Source organism: Quercus suber, unplaced genomic scaffold (genome assembly GCF_002906115.3).
Source record: "Quercus suber isolate HL8 unplaced genomic scaffold, Cork oak 2.0 scaffold_85, whole genome shotgun sequence".
NCBI classification, from domain to species: domain Eukaryota; kingdom Viridiplantae; phylum Streptophyta; class Magnoliopsida; order Fagales; family Fagaceae; genus Quercus; species Quercus suber.
In genome coordinates, this window is record NW_027069550.1 from 455 (window position 1) to 21,165 (window position 20,711).

General features: G+C 36.2%; 2 protein-coding genes and 1 long non-coding RNA gene across 4 annotated transcripts; 2 read left to right on the forward strand and 1 right to left on the reverse strand.

Annotated features, from left to right (window-relative positions):
- Positions 1-3,653: 3,653 nt before the first annotated feature.
- Positions 3,654-9,819, forward strand: LOC112014478 (uncharacterized; the record flags this gene model as incomplete). The annotated part of the gene is given in 9 exon segments (XM_024046866.2): positions 3,654-3,773; positions 3,865-3,903; positions 3,905-3,962; positions 4,238-4,318; positions 4,646-4,695; positions 4,799-4,949; positions 5,036-5,092; positions 9,125-9,246; positions 9,381-9,819. Coding segments are annotated over 9 exon segments (889 nt in total), but the record flags the coding sequence as incomplete, so codon positions are not given.
- A 321-nt stretch (positions 9,820-10,140) lies between these two features.
- LOC136067770 (uncharacterized) lies at positions 10,141-14,136 on the forward strand. The gene is made up of 2 exons (XR_010629185.1): positions 10,141-13,715; positions 13,850-14,136. It is a non-coding gene; the product is annotated as an uncharacterized LOC136067770 (long non-coding RNA).
- A 1,278-nt stretch (positions 14,137-15,414) lies between these two features.
- On the reverse strand, positions 15,415-20,229 carry LOC112014460 (probable choline kinase 1). Of its 2 annotated transcripts, XM_024046847.2 has the most exons (8): positions 19,894-20,228; positions 19,356-19,752; positions 18,049-18,170; positions 17,752-17,947; positions 16,658-16,775; positions 16,486-16,533; positions 15,860-15,960; positions 15,415-15,772 (listed from the first exon to the last, which is right to left on the reverse strand). In XM_024046847.2, the coding sequence occupies exons 2-8, from the start codon at positions 19,704-19,706 to the stop codon at positions 15,557-15,559; spliced, it is 1,152 nt and encodes a 383-aa protein (XP_023902615.1). In that variant the 5' UTR covers positions 19,707-19,752; positions 19,894-20,228; the 3' UTR covers positions 15,415-15,556. The 2 variants fall into 2 exon arrangements, with proteins under 2 accessions (XP_023902615.1, XP_065630085.1); XM_065774013.1 differs by lacking the exons at positions 15,415-15,772; positions 15,860-15,960; positions 16,486-16,533; positions 16,658-16,775 and adding an exon at positions 16,918-17,029 and having other exon boundaries at positions 19,894-20,229.
- Between the last annotated feature and the right edge of the window lie 482 nt (positions 20,230-20,711).

Here is a 20,711-nt window from a genome sequence, read left to right on the forward strand (position 1 = left end):
CCAACTAATTGTCTAGTGAATCGATTTCCACTTGGAGGGCGGCGGAGAGGTTTTTCACCGAGTCCTTTGATTTCCTTTTTGATAACACATCTCAGTGTTATCTGTGTTTGTATCCCGCTTCCCTACTCTTGTTTATTTCATTTTTACTGCTATGTTACTTTAAATATGGATTAGAGTAGTTGTCTTCTTTATACGCTTGTGTTTACATTATTCCACACTTAGTATTAAGTTAGTGTAAAATCAACCAAGCCGTAATTTTAATTTGGGAGTCTAAATTGCTCTTGTGTTTTCAATACTTTTTCGAGCTTTCAAACATACACCCCATTGTGATCATCCTCAAACACATCCAACAAGTCCATAGGCGGACTATGAAAAGAAGAAAAAACACTATCTAAACTAACACTCATTCTAGCAAGGCTATTCGCCTGATGGAAACAATGCTTCACATGTATCTAAGGAATGCAGGAAGCCAACAGCCTACAGTCATCCAAAATAGGAGATATAATAATATTATTTTCATAGGCTGGCTTGTTTAAAATGTCCACAATAGCTTTGGCATCAAGTTCAATCTCAAGAGAAGTAATAGTAAGACTGCAACACAAGATAAGACCCTCCCTAAGCCCCCATAATTCTGCAGCAAAGCTACTAGTGATGCCGATATACTTGCTAAAACCAACAATCCAATGCCCTTCATCATTTCTAATCACACCCCTACACCCTGCCAACCCGGAACTCCCATTGGCCGAACCATTAGTGTTCAGCTTCACCCAGCCTTGTGGCGGTCTCTCCCATCATATTCCCTTTAGCACTTTCCGAGTTTGCAGCCTTGGGGAAGCAACACAATGATAATACTCCAATGCTTGCTTCACAATCTCCAAATCAAGGATCGGGTTCCTATTCTTCTTATTGAAAACCATATTGTTCCTACTCTTCCAAACATTCCATATAGCTATCGGAAATACAACTTTCCAAGGGGGTTGTGTAGCACAAAGACTGCTCATCATCCTACCATTTGAAGATAGCCAACTTTAAAGGTCATTCCTCCAAAAATCATGATTCGAAGAGGAGATTCCTAGTTGATTCCACACACACTTTAGCTGATTGCAGTCCTTTAAATTATGAAGAATGGTTTCAGATCCTCCCTGACAGATTGGACAAACAATATGTTGAGTTATACCCCTTCTCTCCAAACAAACTTTAACTCCAATACTATGATGAGCACATCTCCAAAGGAAGGTTTTAATTTTTTGGAGTGTTTCCGCTTTCCAAATCCAACTTGCCGGGAAAGTAGTAATTGTATCAAACCCCATTGCAATCCTATAAGCACTTCTCAAATCAAAAGAGCCTTTAGGAGAACTTGCCCAAAACAACTTATCAGCTCCTCTACTCAGGATTGTCACTGGAATGGCTTGAATCATCCTTTTGATTTCAAGAGGAATCTCAAAAGGGATTTTCCCCTAATCCCAACCCGTGTCTAACATAATATCCCTAACTTCAAGAAAGCTAGCTTCTTGGGTAATGGGACCATGAATAAGCTCTCTAAGTGAACCCTCATTTGTCCAATTACTATGCCACACATTTAAACCACTATCCTTCCCCACCAGCCACCTACTCCCCTTATCGAAAGTATCCTACCTCTCTTCATTGCCGACTAAATGGAAGAACAAGGGAGCTTGTTAGCATTTGCAGTGACCCTCCTCCTTTGATTACAATATTTCATCTTCAACACCTTAACCCAAGGAGCCTCAGATTCAGTTTGGAATCTCCAATTCAGCTTAGCCAAAAGAGCAATATTCCTACCCTTAGCTAAATGCAACCCAAGACTCCCTTCCTCCTTTGACTTTGTCACCTTATCCCATCCAACCCAATGCACTTTCTTGGTTGAATATAAATATCCCTAAAAGAAATTCCGATTAACTCTATCTACTCCTCCAAAATCCTGCCCGGAAGATAAGCACATTGCATGACATATGATGGTATGGCCGTCGAGGAAACTTGAATGAGAATTGACCGCCTCGTCAATGATAACATATTTGCCTTCCACCCGGAGAGTTTTTGCTTAACTCTATCTAGAATAAAATTGTAATCTTGCAAAGAGGAACCTGGCTGCTTTAGGGGGAACTTGAGGTACTTTCCCAAAAACGAGGTGGAAGCAAAACCAATGATATCACAAAGCGACTCCCTAGTATCTCTATCAATATTTGGAGGAAAATAAACTCTCGACTTTGCTTCACTCACTGTTTGTTCGGATATGCTACAAAAATCATCCAGAACATCTCTTATAACTGAACAGTTAACCCAATCAGCTTTAGCAAAGAAAATGAGATCATTTGCAAAAAAAAAAAGGTGAGAAAAACCCTGACCACTTTGAGAAGCTTTGACTGGCTACCACATCTTCATATTACATTTCTCTTCTATAAGTTGCACAAGGAAGTCCATGCAAATAATGAAGAGGTAAGGAAACAACGAGCCACCCTGCCTTATTCCCCTCGAAGGGAAAATCGGGTCTAGAACTTCACCATTAAATAAAATGAATGTAGAAAAAGTTGTAACACAGCTCATTATGATTTCAATAAGATCATTAGGAACATTAATCCTTATGAGCATATCCCGGATAAAGCTCTATTCTAACTTGTCATACGCCTTTTCCAAATCTATCTTCAAAGCCATATACCCCATTGTCCCTCTCTTTTTCCCTAAGGTGTGTATAATTTCTTAAGCAATGATAACATTGTCCACCCCTTTTCTACTTGGCACAAAAGCCGTTTGCATAGGAGATATGAGCTTGTCCAAGTAAGGCCCCAATCTAGCCATAATAATCTTGGTCACCACTTTGTACACCGTGTTGCACAAACTTACAAGCCTATAATTACCTAAAGTCTTCGGCACTTGAATCTTAGGAATCAAGGAAATAAGGGTTCTATTCAAAACGTCCGGGACTTTCTTGCTAACAAACACCTTCTTGACCTCTTCAATCATTGAGTCCCCCACCACCAGCCAAAATTTTTGGAAGAACCCTGCATGTAAGCCATCTGGGCCCAGGGCTTTAAATGGTTTCAAGCACCATAGGGCTGCCTTAATTTCTTCCTCATTAACCCCCCCCCCTGACATAATTTTTTTCTTTTCATTTTGTTTATTCAAATGGGTTTTTTAAATCTTTGAGTTATTTTATTCTTTTCTTTGTTGTGGGGGGACGGGTACCAACTGTTTAATATATTATGTTTAAAGTGAAAGCAACCAATATATAAAATTAATAAATCTGGATAAACTAATTTTTTTTTTTTCCTCTTTTAACTGTCAGGAATTTCGGATTGAGATTGAATACTATTTGCACTTCTCTTGCATTGATTAATGTTGTCTAAGTATAATATGCCTCTGCATTTTTTTTTTTTTTTGGTTGGGGGGGGGGGGGTGTGGTTGCTATAGGTGTACGGCTGTGTTTAATATGTGTTAGACATTACAATAATTGTCTCAACTTCATAATTTATCCTCAATGTTCTGCATACCCAAGCTTTCGATAAGGAATTTTGTTTCCTGTGTGTGTGTGTGTGTGTGTGTGTGTGTGTGTGATGGTAATTGAACTGTTGAAGGGGGTGGGCGTTTAAATTCATGTGAATGTCCACTTCACATTTTCAACCAATTATTCTTTTTAGTGAACATTCAAAGAAGTTCAAACCAGAAGATATGCAGACAAGAATAAATGGGAAGAATTGCATAGTTACTGGAGCAAATTCTGGCCTTGGTTTTGCAACAGCTGAGGGTCTTGCTTCACGGTGTTTATTTCGTTTTAACTTCTATTTATTTCTTAATATTTTGAGCTTAAGTTGTTAGAAAGCTAAAATTCTTTGCTCCTGACATTTTCAGTGGCGCAACTGTCTATATGGTCTGTCGTAATAAGGAGAGAGAGAAGCTGCGCTTTCTAAATTCAGTCTACGACAGGCAACCAAAATGTTCATTTGGAGGTATTTTGTGTCTCATTTTTATGAAATGTTCATTTGTTTCTTGTTTTTTGTTCTCTTCGTAATTTTTGTCTGAGGTTCCTTTTAAGGGCATCACTTATGTAATCTTTGGCATCACCGCATCAGTGAATCCAAATATGCTATATTCTTTGAGATTATATGGTTATCAATAACTAACTGTAATATTCACTCTTTCTATTTTTTTTAATGGTTCACAAACTGTAAAGATCACAATGATCTTTTTTGATCTTAAGCTACTGATTAAATTTGGATTGCAGGTCTGTGATCTTTCATCTGTTAGTGAGATCAAGTCATTTGCATCCAGATTTTCTTCAAAGGATGTGCCAATTCATATATTGGTAAGTTTCCTTTTTCCCCCTCTTCTCAAAAATAATGTAATCTTTACATGATTTATATGAATAATTTTTACAATCAACCCTCTACTCCACCAAGATTGGAACCCTTAAAATCTCAGAATCTTATGATGGGTGCACAATTATGAAATCCCTTCTCTCCAACTTTATGCCTTAGAATTTTTCCTTTGTTTCCCGTTCTGGCATCATTAAATCAAAACCATCATTCTATAAATAGTGCAATTTTTTTATTTTTGTTTTTTTACTGCATTTGTTGCAAACTATGACATAAGTTACTAAAAGTCTAATAATGAAGAAATTGGCTGCTTCCAGGTAAATAATGCTGGCTTGCTTGAGCATAAACGAGTTACAACATCAGAGGGGTGCGTTTCTATTTGTGTGTACAAACAAATTTTAATCCTTTGTATTCTTTCATCATTGCTGAAAAATTTATGCCTTTTGTTTTTATAAAATATAAAATTCCAGGTTCGAGTTGAATTTCTCTGTGAATGTGTTAGGCACCTATTCCATAACAGAACTGATGCTGCCACTAGTGGAGAAGGCTGCACCTGATGCTCGTGTTATAACAGTGTCCTCTGGTGGAATGTACACAGCTCCTTTGACTACAGATCTACAGGTAACTGTTTCTTTTTTGAACGTTTCAGCAGCTTCATTCTGCCTATCAAGTACTAATGGAGTTTCCAATGAATTATTTTAATGCAGTATAGTGACAGCAACTTTAATGGGGTGGATCAGTATGCTCGAAATAAGCGAGTTCAGGTCAGTTAAAGTGATGATCTGTTACATATGTACAAAGAATTTCTGAGGTTATTCTTTTTGTTAATTATGTAATTATTTTATGATTACTGAATTCTAGTTTTTGTTTTGCACGTTTTAGTGCTTGCTACTGCTATACAGTTTTTTTTAGCTTTCGTATTTTCATGTGTCCTTGAGGAATTGAGGTTCTCCCCTTTTGCTACTTTTAAATCTCTTATTTAAGAACAATACGTTTAGATGGCTAAATTTGATGGGTCTGAAAAATTTTATTAAGTAAAAGAAAAAAAGGTGAGCCTATTGTGCTTAAACAATGCATTCTGGTGGAGCTAATGGGAAGTCTACTGCCTAATATTAAAGTCAATGACTTCTGCAAAATTTAGAATGAAATGTGAGTAAAAAGTCAATTTAGCTGCTTGACGACATCACACAGTCGATGGGCATATTGGGCACAGGCACACTCTGTATCAATGGGCGAAAAAGTCTGATTTAAGCGGGTGATCTCAGAGTATTGGGCTTCATGATTACGGGCCCGACTGGTAATACAGAAACTGTTGTTGGGGGGGGGGGGGGGAGACCGGACTTGAGTGAAGTTGGGAATTTGGTGAAAATGCTCGGATTCATCACAGACCACATTGTCTTGGACGCAGCCCCGCTTTTTGGATTAATCAGCACCAATTTGACTGGACTACACTCAGAAGGTCGAAGTTCCTTCCTTTGGATCCAGGTGTACTCCCCTTCTCACTTTGGCTGATTAGATCAACAATGTAGGGGCCAGAGCCTACAGGTGCCAAAGCATTGAGGAATCACTTGGTGAGGCTGGGATCCAAATGGAGAGTGCTGAGAATCCAATCGTGAGCTTGAGAATTAGTTGGGTCTAAGGAAGGAGGACAGGGGTTGTGAATGTTTTCATGTGGTTTGAGAACCTCTAGCCCAACTTGATCCAAGTTTTGAGACAGAACCATAGTTGGTTGGAATGGGTGGATTTGGCACAGCACAGTTATCATAGTGGCTTTTACAGCAGATGCAAAGGATTAGTGTTAACATGGACTTTACAACTGAGGGAGTTGAACATCTAGTAATGGGATTGTTTGTGAACCTTGAAGTTATTAGACAACTAGTAATGGGGGCACTGAAATGCCATTGTTCTTCAACGAAGGACTTGAGGTAGCTGAAGAATTTAGAGTCTTCAATTAATCATGATGCAAGGAGGAGTGGGATCAAAAGAAGAGAAAATAGTAGGAAGAACTTGGCGTTGTTTCAATATCATCAATGAAGTTGACAATAATCTAATGAAATGTTTGTGTTGAATGATCCAAGGAAGAGGGATGTAAGCAAAAACTTCTGGTGGGAATGAAAGGCTTCTTCGTTTTTTTTTTTTCTTTTTTTTTTTTTTTTGGTATTTAGGAGACCAAGATTATCATGATTTCTTTTTAACCGGAAGCATATGGGGAGGTCCCTATGTGGAGTGGTTTTTGCTTTTCAGCCTAATGACGATAGGGAGCATAGTAAGTTATGAGTTGAGCTGCTAAAGGAAGTGGCGGATGATTGAAGGGCTCCATGATATGGGGCAGGAGATCTAAATAATGTTTGCCATCCTCATGAGAGAACTGGAGTTGACAGACTTACTGGAGCTATGATGGTTTTTTCAGACTTTATTTGATGAGATGCATCTTGTAGACTTCCTTTTAAAAGGGGTCACATGGTGAAACAATAACGATATTCCTGCTATGTGCCAGACAGATTTTTGGTTTCTACTGAGTGTGGAGTGGTTTTTGAATGGATTTTTGCTTTTCGGCCTAATGACAATAGGGAGCATAGTAAGTTATGAGTTGAGCTGCTAAAGGAAACGGCAGATGATTGAAGTACTTCATGCTGTGTAGCAGAAGATCTAAATAATGTTTGCTATCCTCATGAGAGAGCAGGAGTTGACAGACTTACTGGAGCTATGATGGTTTTTTTGGAGTTTATTTGTAGACTTCCCTTTGAAAGGGGTCACATGGTGAAACAATAAGGATATTCCTGCTATGTGCGAGACAGATAGATTTTTGGTTTCTACTGAGTGGGAGGAACATTTTAGAGATGCTTTGCTAAAGCAACTACCAAGTCCTGTGTCAGATTAATGCCCAATATTACTAGAATGAGGAGGGATCTATAGAGATAAGGTCCATTTTGATTTGAGAATATTGTAAAGAGATGGGGGTTTCTTAGAGCGTGTTAGGGAGTGGTAAGAAAGTTATAACTTTGCTGGCTCACCTAGTTTCGATTTAAAATATATATATATATATATATATAAAACAGAACTCTGAGCATTAAAAGATGATCTATGGTTTTGGAATATAAATGTGTTCTGTACGGTGGGTTAAAGAGAAGAAAGCATTAGAGGAAGATCTAGTAGTTGGATATAAAGTAGGAGAATGTCTCTGTCTCTCTCTCCAGATGAACATGTGAAGAGGGATGATTTCAAATCTGAAGTGGAGAAGCTCGCACACCTTGAGGAAGTCAGCTGGCATCAGAAATCAATAGTTCTATGGATAAAAGGAAATAATAATATGAGATTTTTTCATCACTTGGCTAATTCCCACGTAAGGCTAATTACATAGACAACATAGAATTAGATGGGAATCTATATAGAGAAGATGGAGGGGATGGAAGTGGGGGTCCAATATAAAGAAATTTGTATGATGGACAAGAGGAATGGTGACCTCAAGCAGAACACTTCCTTTGTCAGCCATTGATGTAGAAACGATCGATAGTATACCATTTATTTGAGAGGATATTTTAGGAGCCTTACATGGTTTTGATGGTAATAAAGCTCCAGGACCTGATGGATTTACAGTGGCTTTCTTCAAACATTCTTAGGGTATTCTAGAGAAAGATAGAATGCTAGGGCTAATGAAGATTATACTTGCATATCTGAGAATTCTTTAAATAGATTTACCTTATTTGGAGTCCATTGGGTTATGCCAAAGATGGTGTCTCAGATAATTTTCTGTTGGCAAGATAGAGGTGCTAAAATTTGGATGTGTTATGTGGGTAATTTGGTGTGAGCATAGTAGTAGAATGTTTGTAGGGTGTCAAGCATCCTAATTTTGTTAAAAATATGTTCTGAGATGTTTGTATGAATGGACGGTTGCCCTTTGCAGTATTCCTTGTTGTTTTCTAGATTTGTAGACTCTTTGAATATGAGTTTGTAATCCTTCAGAGGTGCGGTTTGGTATACTTATTGTGTATTCATACCTCTACCTTTTTTTCAAAAAAATTATCTTACTTATAAATTTCTTTATTGGAAATGCATCTCACGTACTTCATTTTCCTGTATATTCAGCAATTTTAGTAAGAATTTCTCCTTCATAACCATACGTCTAATCTCTAATATAAGAAAGTATACAGCCTTAGATTTGCTTAACAGTAATAAAAATTAATAAAACTCCCTGGTTATGTAGCTTGAAGTGATTTTTGTACATTTTTTTTTCTCTTCTTAATGATTGAAAATAAATTTATCTGCTGTATCTCATCAACAATTTAAAAATATTTGTGTTCGTATAAATATTTGTCAGACCTCAGTGTCCTGCATAGAATTTGAAAGACATATAAACGATTTTATTATAAAACTTCTTATTTTTATGAAATGCCAAGAGTTATTCAGCTAGGGACTATCCCTCATGAGGCAGGGTTTAACTATTGAATCCCCCATTCCCCTTCTCCTTGGGGCCAAAACTCACTTGTCCAATAAAATAAAATAAAAAGAACTTCTATGAATCTTGCTTTCCTGTCTTCCTACCCTGGATGTTCATTACACAGGTACCTTGTTAAGGTTTTGGAATTTATATCCTTGCGGCTTCAATGTATACCATTGAATGCCAAGTTATTACAGACAGATGTATGAATGTTGAGCTATATATTAAAAAAGCTATTACCTAATGTTGGTCCTGCCAAAGAGCGCTCTGGGAGGGGAGATTTGGATAAGATACAAACCTTCAGCAAAATTTCCTGAAGTAGTTTAAGGAAATCATTTAAGTTACCCTTCTTTGTTAGGTAGCACTGACAGAAAAATGGGCTGAAACGTACAAGAATAAAGGGATTGGATTCTATTCAATGCACCCAGGCTGGGCTGAGACACCTGGGGTTGCTAAGAGTTTGCCTGGTCTTTCTGAAAGGTAAGGAACTTATTCTTTCCCAGCATTTTGGAATCTTTCTGTTACATCACTTATATCTACTATCTGATTCCTTTTTCTTTTTGTCATTCTGTCCATTGTTTGGCTAATTTATTTTACTTTTGAATATATTCCAGGCTTTCTGGAAATCTTCGAACAGGTGAGGAAGGTGCAGACACAATTATTTGGTTGGCGCTACAACCAAAAGAGAAATTGGTATCAGGTGCATTTTATTTTGATAGAGCTGAAGCGCCTAAACACCTTATGTTTTCAGCTACTGGTGGTTCTCATGTGCTAATTGATTCTGTTGTTGACAGTCTCCGTTCCTTGTCTGCTCTCTCTTCTTAAAGTTGAAGATTTGATTTTGGAGATTCTTATCAAAAAATAATAAATAAATAAAAATATTGATTTTGGAGATATTAAATGTTAAGCGTCAGACTTGAGCTCCCCTTACCCCTTTGCTTCTATGTAAAGATAGTTTTGTTGCTCTAGATCATGCTTGGGGTCGATGATCTCCTAAGCACAAACACTTTTATAATCAGAGAAGGGATAAGAGTTTGGCAGTTAAACACTCAAGTCAATATCTTATAATAACAGATTCTAAAGAAGAGAAAAAGGAGGGAGTGGTGGTGAAGTTGTAGTCATCAGATTTTAGGATTGGGTTCCTTCTGTTAAAACTTAAAAGTGGTGCTCCTTTGTTGGTCAATACTCAATAGATTGAAGTATTCTCTCTCTCTCTATTGGGTCCCTTGGGGTTATTTGTTTGTAAAAGTGCCTTTTTTTTTTTTTTTTTAATATTGATTCTATTATAAAAAAATAAATAAGAAATACAGCAATATTAAAATGCGTGTTTTGAAAAGACAACTTTTGNGGGGTGGGGGGGGGGAGACCGGACTTGAGTGAAGTTGGGAATTTGGTGAAAATGCTCGGATTCATCACAGACCACATTGTCTTGGACGCAGCCCCGCTTTTTGGATTAATCAGCACCAATTTGACTGGACTACACTCAGAAGGTCGAAGTTCCTTCCTTTGGATCCAGGTGTACTCCCCTTCTCACTTTGGCTGATTAGATCAACAATGTAGGGGCCAGAGCCTACAGGTGCCAAAGCATTGAGGAATCACTTGGTGAGGCTGGGATCCAAATGGAGAGTGCTGAGAATCCAATCGTGAGCTTGAGAATTAGTTGGGTCTAAGGAAGGAGGACAGGGGTTGTGAATGTTTTCATGTGGTTTGAGAACCTCTAGCCCAACTTGATCCAAGTTTTGAGACAGAACCATAGTTGGTTGGAATGGGTGGATTTGGCACAGCACAGTTATCATAGTGGCTTTTACAGCAGATGCAAAGGATTAGTGTTAACATGGACTTTACAACTGAGGGAGTTGAACATCTAGTAATGGGATTGTTTGTGAACCTTGAAGTTATTAGACAACTAGTAATGGGGGCACTGAAATGCCATTGTTCTTCAACGAAGGACTTGAGGTAGCTGAAGAATTTAGAGTCTTCAATTAATCATGATGCAAGGAGGAGTGGGATCAAAAGAAGAGAAAATAGTAGGAAGAACTTGGCGTTGTTTCAATATCATCAATGAAGTTGACAATAATCTAATGAAATGTTTGTGTTGAATGATCCAAGGAAGAGGGATGTAAGCAAAAACTTCTGGTGGGAATGAAAGGCTTCTTCGTTTTTTTTTTTTCTTTTTTTTTTTTTTTTGGTATTTAGGAGACCAAGATTATCATGATTTCTTTTTAACCGGAAGCATATGGGGAGGTCCCTATGTGGAGTGGTTTTTGCTTTTCAGCCTAATGACGATAGGGAGCATAGTAAGTTATGAGTTGAGCTGCTAAAGGAAGTGGCGGATGATTGAAGGGCTCCATGATATGGGGCAGGAGATCTAAATAATGTTTGCCATCCTCATGAGAGAACTGGAGTTGACAGACTTACTGGAGCTATGATGGTTTTTTCAGACTTTATTTGATGAGATGCATCTTGTAGACTTCCTTTTAAAAGGGGTCACATGGTGAAACAATAACGATATTCCTGCTATGTGCCAGACAGATTTTTGGTTTCTACTGAGTGTGGAGTGGTTTTTGAATGGATTTTTGCTTTTCGGCCTAATGACAATAGGGAGCATAGTAAGTTATGAGTTGAGCTGCTAAAGGAAACGGCAGATGATTGAAGTACTTCATGCTGTGTAGCAGAAGATCTAAATAATGTTTGCTATCCTCATGAGAGAGCAGGAGTTGACAGACTTACTGGAGCTATGATGGTTTTTTTGGAGTTTATTTGTAGACTTCCCTTTGAAAGGGGTCACATGGTGAAACAATAAGGATATTCCTGCTATGTGCGAGACAGATAGATTTTTGGTTTCTACTGAGTGGGAGGAACATTTTAGAGATGCTTTGCTAAAGCAACTACCAAGTCCTGTGTCAGATTAATGCCCAATATTACTAGAATGAGGAGGGATCTATAGAGATAAGGTCCATTTTGATTTGAGAATATTGTAAAGAGATGGGGGTTTCTTAGAGCGTGTTAGGGAGTGGTAAGAAAGTTATAACTTTGCTGGCTCACCTAGTTTCGATTTAAAATATATATATATATATATATATAAAACAGAACTCTGAGCATTAAAAGATGATCTATGGTTTTGGAATATAAATGTGTTCTGTACGGTGGGTTAAAGAGAAGAAAGCATTAGAGGAAGATCTAGTAGTTGGATATAAAGTAGGAGAATGTCTCTGTCTCTCTCTCCAGATGAACATGTGAAGAGGGATGATTTCAAATCTGAAGTGGAGAAGCTCGCACACCTTGAGGAAGTCAGCTGGCATCAGAAATCAATAGTTCTATGGATAAAAGGAAATAATAATATGAGATTTTTTCATCACTTGGCTAATTCCCACGTAAGGCTAATTACATAGACAACATAGAATTAGATGGGAATCTATATAGAGAAGATGGAGGGGATGGAAGTGGGGGTCCAATATAAAGAAATTTGTATGATGGACAAGAGGAATGGTGACCTCAAGCAGAACACTTCCTTTGTCAGCCATTGATGTAGAAACGATCGATAGTATACCATTTATTTGAGAGGATATTTTAGGAGCCTTACATGGTTTTGATGGTAATAAAGCTCCAGGACCTGATGGATTTACAGTGGCTTTCTTCAAACATTCTTAGGGTATTCTAGAGAAAGATAGAATGCTAGGGCTAATGAAGATTATACTTGCATATCTGAGAATTCTTTAAATAGATTTACCTTATTTGGAGTCCATTGGGTTATGCCAAAGATGGTGTCTCAGATAATTTTCTGTTGGCAAGATAGAGGTGCTAAAATTTGGATGTGTTATGTGGGTAATTTGGTGTGAGCATAGTAGTAGAATGTTTGTAGGGTGTCAAGCATCCTAATTTTGTTAAAAATATGTTCTGAGATGTTTGTATGAATGGACGGTTGCCCTTTGCAGTATTCCTTGTTGTTTTCTAGATTTGTAGACTCTTTGAATATGAGTTTGTAATCCTTCAGAGGTGCGGTTTGGTATACTTATTGTGTATTCATACCTCTACCTTTTTTTCAAAAAAATTATCTTACTTATAAATTTCTTTATTGGAAATGCATCTCACGTACTTCATTTTCCTGTATATTCAGCAATTTTAGTAAGAATTTCTCCTTCATAACCATACGTCTAATCTCTAATATAAGAAAGTATACAGCCTTAGATTTGCTTAACAGTAATAAAAATTAATAAAACTCCCTGGTTATGTAGCTTGAAGTGATTTTTGTACATTTTTTTTTCTCTTCTTAATGATTGAAAATAAATTTATCTGCTGTATCTCATCAACAATTTAAAAATATTTGTGTTCGTATAAATATTTGTCAGACCTCAGTGTCCTGCATAGAATTTGAAAGACATATAAACGATTTTATTATAAAACTTCTTATTTTTATGAAATGCCAAGAGTTATTCAGCTAGGGACTATCCCTCATGAGGCAGGGTTTAACTATTGAATCCCCCATTCCCCTTCTCCTTGGGGCCAAAACTCACTTGTCCAATAAAATAAAATAAAAAGAACTTCTATGAATCTTGCTTTCCTGTCTTCCTACCCTGGATGTTCATTACACAGGTACCTTGTTAAGGTTTTGGAATTTATATCCTTGCGGCTTCAATGTATACCATTGAATGCCAAGTTATTACAGACAGATGTATGAATGTTGAGCTATATATTAAAAAAGCTATTACCTAATGTTGGTCCTGCCAAAGAGCGCTCTGGGAGGGGAGATTTGGATAAGATACAAACCTTCAGCAAAATTTCCTGAAGTAGTTTAAGGAAATCATTTAAGTTACCCTTCTTTGTTAGGTAGCACTGACAGAAAAATGGGCTGAAACGTACAAGAATAAAGGGATTGGATTCTATTCAATGCACCCAGGCTGGGCTGAGACACCTGGGGTTGCTAAGAGTTTGCCTGGTCTTTCTGAAAGGTAAGGAACTTATTCTTTCCCAGCATTTTGGAATCTTTCTGTTACATCACTTATATCTACTATCTGATTCCTTTTTCTTTTTGTCATTCTGTCCATTGTTTGGCTAATTTATTTTACTTTTGAATATATTCCAGGCTTTCTGGAAATCTTCGAACAGGTGAGGAAGGTGCAGACACAATTATTTGGTTGGCGCTACAACCAAAAGAGAAATTGGTATCAGGTGCATTTTATTTTGATAGAGCTGAAGCGCCTAAACACCTTATGTTTTCAGCTACTGGTGGTTCTCATGTGCTAATTGATTCTGTTGTTGACAGTCTCCGTTCCTTGTCTGCTCTCTCTTCTTAAAGTTGAAGATTTGATTTTGGAGATTCTTATCAAAAAATAATAAATAAATAAAAATATTGATTTTGGAGATATTAAATGTTAAGCGTCAGACTTGAGCTCCCCTTACCCCTTTGCTTCTATGTAAAGATAGTTTTGTTGCTCTAGATCATGCTTGGGGTCGATGATCTCCTAAGCACAAACACTTTTATAATCAGAGAAGGGATAAGAGTTTGGCAGTTAAACACTCAAGTCAATATCTTATAATAACAGATTCTAAAGAAGAGAAAAAGGAGGGAGTGGTGGTGAAGTTGTAGTCATCAGATTTTAGGATTGGGTTCCTTCTGTTAAAACTTAAAAGTGGTGCTCCTTTGTTGGTCAATACTCAATAGATTGAAGTATTCTCTCTCTCTCTATTGGGTCCCTTGGGGTTATTTGTTTGTAAAAGTGCCTTTTTTTTTTTTTTTTTAATATTGATTCTATTATAAAAAAATAAATAAGAAATACAGCAATATTAAAATGCGTGTTTTGAAAAGACAACTTTTGAAATCAAAGTTACAAGTTTGGTAAAACTTATGGAAGTGTTATTTATGTCTATTGAGTGTATTGATGACGTTAGTGTAAAATTGTTGTTTTGGCCTTTTGGGTACACAACCAAAAGTGGCCTTAATTATGCTGGAATAATGCTAGGGAGTAGGGACACACCCAACTACACACTCAAATCCATGACATACTTAAGTGCCACCTTGTGATTGGTGCACTTAAATGTTTTTTTTTTTTTTTAACAGGTACCTATGGTGGTCCCCTGCTGAAATCAAATCATAAGTTGATATCTAAGCATGTTGTGAAATTGAATATGAGTTTGAGTATGTCCATAGGTGGACTATGCTATTAAAGTTATCTTGTCATTCTCTTAATGCGATCAATCTGAAATAATAATAATATTATTATTATTGTTGAAAATACCAATAAATTCATAAAGAGACACATAATAAAAAATATATATTAAAATGTTCAGAGCCAACAATATCCATACAAATCAATATAATTAAACCCAAAAAAAAAAAAAAAAAATCTAACCAGTACATTAAAAATAGTCTAAAATAGATATAATAAAAATATTGTATACAACCCACTCCATTTCATTCATCAGTAAACAAATGAGATTGAGATCCAGTGTAATACCCAATACCTAAGGTATTACATCGAATGCAATTGAAACTAAGAACTGAGATTAAAAGTTGAAAAAGTTAACTTTTTCCCTCAGCCCTTGAATCAGAAATTTGTTTGACTTTAAACCTTTTAGATCTTGCAGAATAGTACTCTGCCACAATAATGGCACAGACCTAAAGAAGAGGGATTGGATCTACAGAAAGGGTGGAATTAGAAACACATTTTTATATAATGTGTATCATAATGGTACAGTATCGTTCGGAATGAATTAGCAATACATTCCGGGCGATTTAGGTTAGTTATTACATGTTTAGATCCTTAACAAACCAACACTTGAGAGAAGCTAATCACTTCATGTGGTCCATGCTACAGAGTCGTTTTAAATGCTCACAGAAGATGGTATTGGGTGTAATGGGGATAGGTGTAACGTCTTTACACGTATAATTTTCTCCATTGCAGGGCATGCCTGAAGAACCCAATAATGCTGGTTTCCTCAACCAGTACTGATGAAATCTTTGCCTTGCATACTCCAAGTAATCAAAATCAATCTTATTTACATAATCCTGCAGATAAGCAGAAGGTTAATCTCACTGTTGCTCTCTCGCATACATTCTTGATAAATTAGTAAAACAAGATGTGGACATGCTTACTGAAATAATTCCCCATAAGCCCCAAAAGAGATGGTTTGCAAGAGAGTACTTCTCCACATCATGGACTAGCTGCTCCACTTCTGTGTCACTGGGTAGGTTGCCTGTACACAATGATAGACATGTTTTTAAGTATATGAAAATGACAATCATTCATAATTTTCAGAGAACATTTTACTTGGCCTGCAGTTGTTGTATTACCTACCAAAATTTAGGGGAACAGTTTCTATTAATCTTTAGTGTATACAAAGTTTGCATATATAGCTATAGCTTCTAACATGGAGAATTAATCATGGATCAATTTGCTCCATCAAGAGCAGAAAGGTATGTATGGACCACATTGACGCTCTTTAGCACAACCAGAGATGGTATCCACTCCATGAAAGGGAAGAAAGGTAACATTTGAAAGTCGAATAACGCTCAAGCATGACTAATCTCTCAATCAGGAATTCACAGTCTTAACTTAGTAGAAATCTGCTTTTCACATAAATCCTTGACCTATGAACAATTGGCTGGAGTTTATCCCAACCATGTTGCTGAAAGTTTTAAACAGCTAAGGCTAAACACAATTCCCAGATCCTTGTTTTTCATGCAAATCAATGGAATGGATATGAAACTAATGGGCTAACCTGCAGAACTCAGATAATTGTATACAAATCTTTGCCGTTCCTCCAAACCTGATACCAAATGCAAAGAAGTAAAACAAACTACTTAGTCCCAAGTAAGCACACCATTAATATTTTACATGTTGGGGAAAAGGTAATTTTGGAGACACATAATGGCAAAAATATAAAAAGTTACCTGGATATTTGCTGTAGTCTAAAACATGAGGTGTCTCAGAATGATAATTTGCTGCCATTTCACAGAAGTGATTCGCAATGTCAAAAGCGATAGGGTTGTAACTTGCGTATTCATAATCCTGAGAATGAATAAAGTGAAGTATAGGAATAAGAATGTACTCATTACGACAAGGTCTTACAAATATTTTGCTACAATGCAGAGAAAAGACAACAAAGCTTTCACTGCATTGCTTGAAATATATATATGCAGACCTTGAGAAAAATGCCTCGCTGGAGATGTGGAAAACTTTCATGAACTCAGACAAGTCAAGAAATGTCATTGTTTATGTAAATCAGAAATGAAAGACATTTTAGACAGACTTCAAATAGTTTCCTGTTTTCACAATTCAAAGTGGAAAAGGATGAGTTAAGTCATGCCTAAAAATAGTGCAGTGGAAAACCTCATGCTGTTACCAATTTTTTTTTTTTTAAAGGAAAATCAAAGGTATACATCCAATATATGTTTTATTATAATTTTTAATAATGTCATTATACTATATAAATCAAACAATTTATGCTGTTTCATCTACTTCTTTTCTATAAAAATAAAAAATAAAAATGTTTAATCTCCGCAGGTCATTAGTGGAATTCCAGTGCAATAATCTTAGCAGGCAATTCTTAATTATCCTCCTTGCACCAAAATTTGAAATTAATGATAGATAGTAAGTACTCTATTGTGCTAAATATTTTCCTGGCTAGTAAGCTTTATATAGAATCAAAGGACCACAAGTCCAAAAGGTGCTTGAACCCACGCGTTTCCAATTTGTTTGCTAGAAAGTAGCAGAAAAGATTTCTTCGAGATATAAGAACAAAATGAGGTACTTCTCAAACTTCACCTCTGTCCAATTATTAATTGCAGTACCCTACTTTATAGGGTAGAAGGAAAAATCTCATATAAGAAAAAAGCAATGTCGTGAATTAACTGGGAAGAAAATGCAATAACAACTTTCAGAACTGGATGCCATCATACAGAGGCTATATATACAAAAACCGAGCCATAATTCCAATATGCAGAGGCCAAAGAAACAGTTCACAAAAATGAAGTAGGAAACTTACAATAATAGTGATTGATCTTGATTCTTCATCCATCATTATGTTACCATATTGCAGGTCATTGTGACAAAATCCAACATTTTGACAGTCCCTTGACAACTGCTTCTCTAGCATCCTAATTTCCTCTGCTAGAGTGTCCAAGCCAAATTCCTTTGCATCTTGGGGTGAACACAATCTGTTTGCCTGAGAGAGCCAGTTCCTGAGGAATGAAAATATGGGCAGTAATCATCTAAATATCTGAAAGGGAGCCTTTTAACTTTTTTAAAACAAACTTAAAATATTCATAACAAGTTTCAATACCTCATTCTTTCAAAAAGGAGTACATTCTTTGGACCAGGTATCTCAAGTTTATGGAACTCTCTCATCTTAGCTGCTATGAGGGCAGAAATTTCAGGATCTCGGAGGTCACCAGCTCTCAATGTCTGGAATCACCAAGAAAGAAGGAGAAAAAAGAAGTTATTAGGTGAGGTAATAACAGTATAACACAGTGTCTTCAGCACTGTTTTCCTAGAGCACTTGGCTTCTTCTATCTAAACATAAAAACTTTGGATTAAGATTGAAGAAATTTAAAACAAAGACTGAAATAATTGAGCAAGTGAGGTGGCTTTTAGAACCATAGAAAATTTCTTGTTTAATTTCTAAATATAATTATTATGATAAATAAATATATCCTTGAAGTCGAAAACCATATACATGACCTCCAAGTGGCATGCCCCTGATGCATAAATAACTGAAGGGTGAAAGAGCAGTACTTATTCAGTCATTCACATAAAAACTCTCCTATCCAAAATCGATCAAACTGGGGTAAGTATAAAGATTAATAACCTTTTCTGTCATGTAGATAATCAGAGAAGATAGTAATGGGCAGTACAAAGTATATGTTCAATATTACTTTTTTCTTTTGAGCTGCATGTTTAATGTTACATGATTAAACACAATTGGATAAATTTTGGTTTAGAGTACAAGCTTATAGATTCTTTTCTTTTTTAATTATTTTTTATTCTTATTACAAGAACAGGCTTTGTAAGTATATTCACATTCATTTAAACAACTTCAAGAACCATCCCTCAATGGACTTCATAAATCTTCTGTTTAGTTCTTAATGGACTTTATAAACTGTCTGTTTAGTTCTTTTGTGGACATTCTACCCAAGATATATCCCATATGGTTGTTGGTTGATTGTGCTTTTGTTATCTTAGTATGTTTCTAGGGGAAGGAAAAAGTGGAAAACATTATTAAATACATAAAAATAAATAGAAGAATTCAGGTTCTCAATGATAATCACTTATTAATGATCACAAAGGATGGCCAAGAGTTCTCAGGCCAAAGTGCTAGTCTATTTTCCTCACTTTTTCAAACTGATTCGATTCTAAAGGCGCATTTAGAAGCTTATCATTTTAATTAAATAGTCATAGTTACCAATTAGAATAGAAAAGGACAAAAGAGGGAATCTGTCATGATTAAAGCAGGTAAAATGGAGCCGAGAAAAGAGAGAAAGAGATGCTCAACTTGAAATTCTAGTCAAAATAATATGTACAATTCACACACAACAACCATAAAATAATAAGCAACAACTTTATGGAATTAATGATCAGAAATTGAGATACCCTGGCATGAATGAATTCTTCGACGCGGCCATTGGAGAAGCGGCCGAGAAGGCGTGGCCCCTGACGATGGTCGGACAAGAACTCAAACGTCCTAATCTCATCATCCCTGTTAAAGAAAACATCCACACCTTCTCCATAAACCCGAACCAACACCTTTCTGATAACCTCACCATTCTTTGTTGGCCAGTTTAACTGATAAACCTCATTAGTCATTGCACCGCTTAATTGGATCATCTGTAAAGTCTCCATATCATCCATCACGTCTCCCCAGTTTGCAGCAACTGATTGAAGCACTTTCTTCAGCTCTTCAGGAAGACAACCTTTGACAAACCCATTTGTCTTTATGGCCATTTTTGTGTTTCAATAATATAAGCAGCTAATTGTAACCGAGTTTGACCTGTAACACATGTACAAAACAGATAAGATTACCACTTCTAAGGTTGTTTCTATATATATATATATATCAACCAAAACGAAAAGATTGTTTCCATTAGTGATATAATTCAACGACTTAATCAGAAGTTTGTTTGAGTCATACCTTAATCTCTATTAAGCAACAAATTATGGTGAAACTCCAACAAAACAGGAAGAAGAAGAAGAAGGAGGAGGAAATAATGAAAGAACCCAGTTGAAGAAAAGTTTTGAGAATAGGAAGAAAACAATAATCAAAATTAGAATTGAAACTCGCCCAAGAAATCAAAAAACGCAAACGCAAAACAAAAGAGTTGCAACTTGAAAAAAGTAATAATGCTTGGAGTTGTTGCATTAAAGTCAGAAATGAAATCCAATATATAATGGATATTATTGAGCGAGTGAGACCAAGAATTTGCTTTTTCCTTGTATTTTAAAGAAAGAGGAACAGAGAGAAAGGAATAGAACATGTCAATAAATATATATATATATATATATAAATAATTAAATATCTGCATTGGAGTATACTTAACGGGCAATGCGTGTATTATATTATTCAATTCAAAGCCAATGCAAATGAGGCAAACTAATAGGGAGAAAGCACGTGTAAGAAAAACAGGTCAATTTGAATCTTTTGTCGGAGATTCATTCAGATTCTACAACTAACAAAGCGCGGTGATTTTAGTTTAGTTTTAATTTACTTTACTGTACCCAACCAAAATTGACCGGTGCCAAATAAGAGACCGTTTGGGCCGCCCATTTATTTTTTGCGTTTGCGTTTTTTCTTTTTTCTTTTTTTTTTTTTTTTTTTTTTTTTGCTTTCAGCCGTATAAATTCACCTTTTTAACTGTAAATGCACTGTAGACGGTACTGTGCTGCTACTGTTCAATAAACAGTAGCCGCACTTGTTGACTTTTGTCAATAAATAGTATATTTGTGTACTGT

Bases quoted from the DNA above. Each gene is read 5' to 3' on its own strand.
- LOC112014460 (XM_024046847.2), bottom strand. From the start codon at position 19,706: ATGGCCATAAAGACAAATGGGTTTGTCAAAGGTTGTCTTCCTGAAGAG. The intron at 18,171-19,355 runs GTATCTCAATTT...TGGTGATTCCAG, and splicing joins AAGAATTCATTCATGCCAGG to ACATTGAGAGCTGGTGACCT. The intron at 16,534-16,657 runs GTAACTTTTTAT...ATTTGGTATCAG, and splicing joins AGACTACAGCAAATATCCAG to GTTTGGAGGAACGGCAAAGA.